The following is a 6639-nucleotide window of genomic DNA, read 5'->3' as shown; positions in this document are numbered from 1 at the left end:
AGATGGGGTGCTGCCTGATTCATGAATCACTTAATAAGACCAACCGGATTTTCAAATTTACTCATTAGAAAATTTTTTTTTTAAGATTTTATTTATTTGAAAGAGAGAGAGAGAGAGAGAGAGAGAGCGCGCGCGAGCATGGTTGGGGGAGGGGCAGAGGACACGAACCTGACTCCATCCCCCCAACCCCCTCCCGCAGACAGCCCCAGGCAGGGCTTGCTCCGAGGACCCTGGGATCAGGACCTCAGCCCGTGGCAGAGGCTTAACAGCCTGAGCCACCCAGGCATCCCTGATTTTTTTTTTCTTATTTTATTTTATTTTTTTAAAAATATTTTATTTATTTATTTGACAGACAGAGATCACAAGTAGGCAGAGAGGCAGGCAGAGAGAGAGGAGGAAGCAGGCTCCCCGCTGAGCAGAGAGCCTGATGTGGGGCTCGATCCCAGGACCCTGGGATCATGACCTGAGCCGAAAGCAGAGGCTTTAACCCACTGAGCCACCCAGGCGCCCCTCTTTTTTTTTTTTAAGAGAAAAGGAAATGCTGTGCTGGGACATCCCAGGGCGGGATCCCAGGGCAGAGAGAAGATCAGAAGTAGAGGTGGGCTTGGGTAGGTGTGGGAGGCAGAAGGCCACTAAGGGCTGGAATACAAGCCCAGGCCCAGATGGGCAGAAATGGGGTGGTGGCGGGGGGGTGGGGTGGGTGGTGGGGGCTCCCCATGTGTGGGAACATCCGGTGGAGCGGTCAGAGAGGTGGCAGGTGGCCGGGTTAGATCCCAGGGGAATCCAACGCCAGGATGAGACATTCCAATTTGAGCAGCTGAACTTGGCTATGGGACAGCGAGCCTAGGGATTTGGGGACCTGCCCAGGCAAGCCCAGCCTCCAGGGTCCTGAGATGACCCCCTGTGAACTCACATGGCCCGGCTGCAGAAGTTCACTAGCAACTGCCGGTCAGTCCCCTGACCTGCCTGGCACTTAGTAGGGGCTCTTCAGATATCTGTCCCATGAATGAGCCAGGGAGGAAATGGAGATGCCCTGCCCACTCACCTCCTGCCAGTGGCCGCCCTTGCTAAACACAAACTAGGCCACGGGCCTGACCCAGTTTCGCGGCGCCGCGCGCCAAGCCCGGGGAGGAGCCCGATGCGCGGGGAGCGGGACAGCCGCGTGACTCGGACGGCCGCCGCCGCCGCCCCGCGCCCGGGATCCGCAGTCGCACCGGATCCGAGGCCGTTTCTGACATTTGCCTGCGCCGTGACTCATCTCCGCGCGGAGAAGAAAGGGGCCTTTGTGGGCTCCCCGCGCGGGCCTTGGCCGGCCGTGTCCTGGGCAGCACTGCCCCCCGGTGGCCGGGAGCGCGGTGTAGGGCGCGGGAGGCGGCCCTGGGGGCGCGTGCCCGACCCCACCCCCGGTGCTGGCCCGCGTCCTGGGGCCCGAGTCCGTCCGGGGAAAGCGGGAAGAGCACTATCTCCCCGAGGCCCGGGTCTTCTGAGGGAAGCCTCCACAAGGGAGGGAATGGTTTCTCCCGCCCCTGGAAACGGTGAGCTCGGGCACCCCGGATGCCGGCTCCCTGGAGGCCTGGCCCAGATTGGGGGAAGGCCACGGGACATTGCCCCCCGCACCCGCACCTCCGGAAACAGGGAACGCCTTCTCTGCCGAAAGCCTGGGCTCTGTTCCTCTTCCCCGGGCTGCACAACCACGTGACTGCCGCATTTTAAAAATAGATGCAAACAGCTACCCTTCCCCTTTTGTGAGTTGCCTATTCCTATCTTTTGTCCGCTTTCCTATTTTTAATTTTTTTCCCCCTCTCGATGATTTTTAGAAGCACTTCAAAATGTCACGTCTCTCCCATGCGTGGCAAGTATTATTCCAAGCTTAGAAGTTACCTGTTTCTGTTTTTGAAGATTTTTTAACACACCAGCTTTACATTTGTATGTGGTCTGACCTTTTGATGTTTTCTTGTATTCTTTTTGCCTTTGCTTTTTGCTTGTAGGGCTGTTCCCATCTGAGTACCAGACAAATTTCCCTATTCCCTCCTCCTCAGTTTTCCTCAAACCCCTCCTCCTCCTCCCTCTACTTCTTCATGTTTTTAATCCCCTTTGGAATATTTTTTGATGAAAGGTATGAGGTCAGGGCACCTGGGTGGCTCAGTCAGGTTAAGTGTCAGATTTGGCTCAGGTCATGATCCCAGGGTCTGGCTCCTTGCTCAGTGGGGAGTCTGCTGGTCCCTTTGCCCGTCTCACCCACTTGTGCTTTCTCACTCTTCCAAATAAATAAGTAAAATCTTAAAAAAAAAAAAAAAAAAAAAGTATGAGATAAAGATCTAAACTTATTTTTTTTCCAAATAGTTAGAAAACTGCCCCAATGCCATTATAACCTTTGTCTTTAATGAGAATATTTCCTTACTGATTTGAAATACCACCTCAGTTATAGACTAAATGTTTGGGCCTGTCTCTGGCCAGGAACCTAAGTCAAAGGGTATAGACATGGTCTTAGTCTATACTAAGTGAAAAGGTATAGATTTCTCTTTTAAAACAAAAAAAATTAGGGTCTCCTGGGTGGCTCAGCTGGTTAGGTGTCTGCCTTCAGCTCAGGTCATGATCCCAGGGTCCTGGGTTGGAGTCCCACATGAGGCTCCTTACTCAGTGGGGAGCCTGCTTCTCCCTTTGCCTGCTGCTGCCCCTGCTTGGGCTTTCTGACAAATAAATAAAATCTTAACAAAACAAAATAAATTAAATTAAATAATATTTAGACCACTGATCATGATCTTAGGAAATATTCACTTTCTTCTTTGAGGTCCAGCTGAAGACATAGTCTTGGGTAAAACATCTGCACATGAAAACTGGATAGGAAATGTTTTATTTATAAAGGCCTGAACAGGGGCGCCTGGGAAGCTCAGTCAGTTAAGCATCTGCCTTCTGGTCAGGTCATGATCTCAGGGTCCTGGGATCCAGCCCCCGCATCAGGCTTTCTGCTCAGCAGGGAGCCTGCTTCTCCCTCTCCCTTTGCTGCTTCCCTGCTTGTGTGCTCTCTCTTTCTCAGATAAATAAATAAATAAGTAAATAATCTTTAAAAAATTAAAAAGACCTGGACAATTTAATTCTTATATTACAAAATGGCAAGGCTACCTCCAGAATGTCTAGGCTCATTTTTATCCCACCAGAAGTGTTGAGAATGCCCTTTTCACTATACTCCTGCCAAATTGGAGTACTATTTGTGAAAACATGTCCCAGTTTGAAAGACAAAAAAATACCACTTCATTGTTCTCTTAGTTTGCGGTTGACCCTGGGGATCTCTCTGGCAGGACTGGGCAGGGGAGGTCACCTTCCTGCTTCCTGTGTGGCTCACCTGACACCTGCTTTTGACTTCTCTCTACTCCTTATGGACATGACCGTGAGATCATTTTTTAATTTAAGTGAAATTCACATAACATACAACTAACTATTTTAAGCAAAAAATTCATAGGCGCTTAGTATCTTCACAATGTGGTGTTTAATTAATAATTGGGTAGTGAGTGATCCGATAAAGCAAAGTTTTTTAACCTGTGAATTTTTTAGATTTTATTTATGGGGACGCCTGGGTGGCTCAGTTGGTTGGACGACTGCCTTTGGCTCAGGTCATGATCCCGGAGTCCTGGGATCGAGTCCTGCATCAGGCTCCCAGCTCCACGGGGAGTCTGCTTCTCTCTCTGACCTTCTCCTCGCTCATGCTCTCTCTCACTGTCTCTCTCTCAAATAAATAAATAAAATCTTAAAAAAAAAGATTTTATTTATGTATTTGACACAGAGAGAGAGAGAGAGGGAGAAAGGGAACACAAGCGGAGGAAGTGAGAGAGGGAGAAGCAGTCTTCCTGCTGAGCAGGGAGCCCAACACAGGGCTTAATCCCAGGACCCCAGGACAGGACGTGACCTGAGCTGAAGGCAGTTGCCTAATGACTGAGCCACCCACATGCCCTGACCTGTGAGTTTTTTTAATATGGATGATGCAAAGGCCAATCTCATGTTGACAGACACTTAATGAAATGGATTTTATTGATTTTTAGGAATGTCTGGGTAAACACACACAGACACAAACCAAAGAAAGTACCTGTAGCCAGTAGGGAAGAAATGAGCATTTGTTGACCATCCATTTGTTCGACCTAATTCCAGGTAGTGGATGCTGCCATGCCTGTTTGCCCTGGGCCACCTGGAGTCAACTGCTGATGATGACAGTACATTATGAAGGTGACTTCTCGCATCTCTGCCTTGGGATATTCCTTGGATGCAAAGCCCACACCTGGCGGGGGCGGGGGGTGCAGCTCCAAAGTGCCAAGGATGTGCCGATACCACAGGTGAGACCTTCAACCAAGGAGGGCTGTTCTCACTCCTCTGCTAAATCCCAACGTGTGTGTGCCGTCTGTCCCTGGAGGGGATGAACCCCAGAACTCACTCTGCTTATTACCATCGACATCAATGGCTCCCCTCCCTTCCCTGTCTCACTTCCCTCCCTCACGGAGGGTTGGATTTCTGACTCCTCCCTTCCTTTTCTTGCTGTTTTAATCTTGGTGAATTATTTAAACCCTGTGCGTTAGAGACCTCGCTTATAACCTGCTGATCATAGCACCTGCCGCTGTTAGGACAGAGTGAGCTGATGCACGTGAGTGTTTAGAACAGTGTCTGGCACGTAGTAGGTGCTCAGAAATGTCAATCATGTTTCATAAATAGCAGGGGCACTGGCCATGGGAAGCAGAACACATATGGGTCCAGTTTCCTCCAGTTTCCTCATGTGAACTACAGGTTAAAAATGCCCCTTTGAGGGGCGCCTGGATAGCACAGTTGGTCAAGCAAGCGCCCGACTCGGGTTCGGCTCATGTCATGATCTCGGGGTCCTGGGATCAAGCCCCGAATCAGGCTCCGTGCTCAGCGCAGAGTCTGTTTGAGATTCTCTCTCATCATCTCATTTGAAGATTCTCTCTTCATCCAGTGGCTGTGACCTCCACCAAGCAAGAGGGGCCAGTATTGGGGTGCAGGTAAGACCACTTCAGAGTCCTGGGCCATTTCCTCCTTTCTCTCTGGAGAATGGTGTGACCTCAGGTAAGCTGTGTCCCTTGGGCCTCAGGCTCCGCATCCTTGGAAAGAAGTGACCGGGCTTAGGGGATCACTAAATGTCCTACCAGCTCCAGAGTTCTAGGGAGAGGCCCTGTCCTGGGACGGACACACACACACACACACCCCAACACTCACTCGCATACGTGCATACGTACACACACAAAATACACACCCAGACATACACACATACCAGGGAGGAAGTAACTGTGCTTATCTGCTCTGGCCGCTTGAGTCACCTCTGGGAGCCCCAGGCTCCTGGCTCTGTTGGCCTTGAACCTCACCCCAGAGAAGAAGAATGTGTCTGCAAAACATTTCCAGGCATTTTCATGTGTGAGTGCTGTTTTCTTCTTAGGCTTCTCTCCTTTTGTCACTTGCAGATGTCTGTGGCTGTCTTGCCAGGTCTTGGGATCAAGCCACGTGGCCCACTTGAGGGCTGGTGAGGAGGGGTGCATGGGCAGCCTTATAAAACCAGCCTGGACCATCCTTTCCAGCACCTACCAGAGTCTAACCGATCCCAAGGAAGAAGCAAACAGCCCCATGACGTTTTACAGAGGTCAGAGAATGTGGCTCCAGACTCCAGAAGAAGCTAAGGCTGGATGTCACCACAGAGCAGCTGGGGCCTGAGGACGCCGCCACACGGTATATGGAACCTCCCAGGAAAGGCCAGGAGGGACAGACGGTGCATGTGCAGCCCCTCCTCTGGATTCAGGCCTTCCATCCACTGAGGCCTGGGATCTTCTCCCTGTTTCCAGACACCTCCAAAACGCAAGAAATAGAACTTTCTTTGTGTTTTGTAACGGTGCTTCATTTTTGACTTCTAGTCCCTTTTCGCATCAGGTTGGTGGGAAAATATATATAACCTCTTGCTGGAGTTATGTCGTAGTTCTGAGGTCTTGATGCAATGCTGTGGGGTATTAGCGTGGCGTTGTGGTCCTCATTCAACTGTCCCCAAGTCACGTCTGAGGCTGTCCTTGCATGGGCCACAGGGACCCCATAGGTCCGATGTTTCCCTGTTTGTCATGGTCACCGTCCCGGCTTAGATGCATCCCCAACCCATTCGGCCTAGGCTTCTGCTACCCCCCCCCTTAGAGCTCCTCTGGGGCCCACAGATCTCTTGCCCACTCTCATTCTTCTTCATGCCAGGAGACCCTGCTTCTGGTTCTAGAGGTAGGGGGATGGTCTCCTCTCTCTGCTGCTTCTGGCCAAGATGCCTTGAACCCTTTTCTTTTACCCCTTTATCACCTACAGAAACCATCTCAGTTCTCCTAAGGGCTTAGGCTCTTCAAAGAGCTTAATTTTTTAAACATTTTTAATTTAAAAAATTTTGGGGGCCTGGGTGGCTCAGTGGGTTAAGCCTCTGCTTTCGGCTTAGGTCATGATCTCAGGGTTCTGGGATCGAGCCCCACATCGGGCTCTCTGCTTGGCGGGGAGCCTGCTTCCCTTCCTCTCTCTCTGCCTGCCTCTCTGCCAACTTGTGATCTCTCCATCAAATAAATAAATAAAATCTTAAAAGAATTTTTTTTTTGCTATTGATTGACGTATATTTGACACTTAAAA

General features: G+C 50.5%; 1 protein-coding gene across 10 annotated transcripts; it reads left to right on the top strand.

The window, feature by feature from the left end:
• Window positions 1-528: 528 nt before the first annotated feature.
• Window positions 529-6191, top strand: LOC116578321 (translation initiation factor IF-2-like). Of its 10 annotated transcripts, none has more exons than XR_004280821.1 (4): window positions 740-1535; window positions 4144-4325; window positions 4958-5003; window positions 5460-6191. XR_004280821.1 is itself a non-coding variant. In XM_032322475.1 (4 exons), exons 1-4 carry the CDS (start codon window positions 1007-1009, stop codon window positions 5520-5522), a joined length of 837 nt encoding a protein of 278 aa, XP_032178366.1. In that variant the 5' UTR covers window positions 740-1006; the 3' UTR covers window positions 5523-6191. The 10 variants fall into 10 exon arrangements, 5 of the variants coding, with proteins under 5 accessions (XP_032178366.1, XP_032178367.1, XP_032178365.1 ...); XM_032322475.1 differs by having other exon boundaries at window positions 4941-5003; XM_032322476.1 differs by lacking the exon at window positions 4958-5003 and having other exon boundaries at window positions 5574-6191.
• The last annotated feature ends 448 nt before the right edge of the window (window positions 6192-6639 follow it).

The sequence above is a fragment of the Mustela erminea genome, chromosome 18, assembly GCF_009829155.1.
Source record: "Mustela erminea isolate mMusErm1 chromosome 18, mMusErm1.Pri, whole genome shotgun sequence".
In the NCBI taxonomy this organism is placed as follows: Eukaryota; Metazoa; Chordata; class Mammalia; order Carnivora; family Mustelidae; genus Mustela; species Mustela erminea.
This window is presented reverse-complemented; position numbering and strand designations above follow the sequence as displayed.

Bases quoted from the DNA above. Each gene is read 5' to 3' on its own strand.
- LOC116578321 (XM_032322474.1), top strand. From the start codon at position 1,007: ATGAGCCAGGGAGGAAATGGAGATGCCCTGCCCACTCACCTCCTGCCA. The intron at 1,536-4,143 runs GTGAGCTCGGGC...ACCTAATTCCAG, and splicing joins TTCTCCCGCCCCTGGAAACG to GTAGTGGATGCTGCCATGCC. The intron at 4,326-5,481 runs GTGAGACCTTCA...CTGTCTTGCCAG, and splicing joins AGGATGTGCCGATACCACAG to GTCTTGGGATCAAGCCACGT.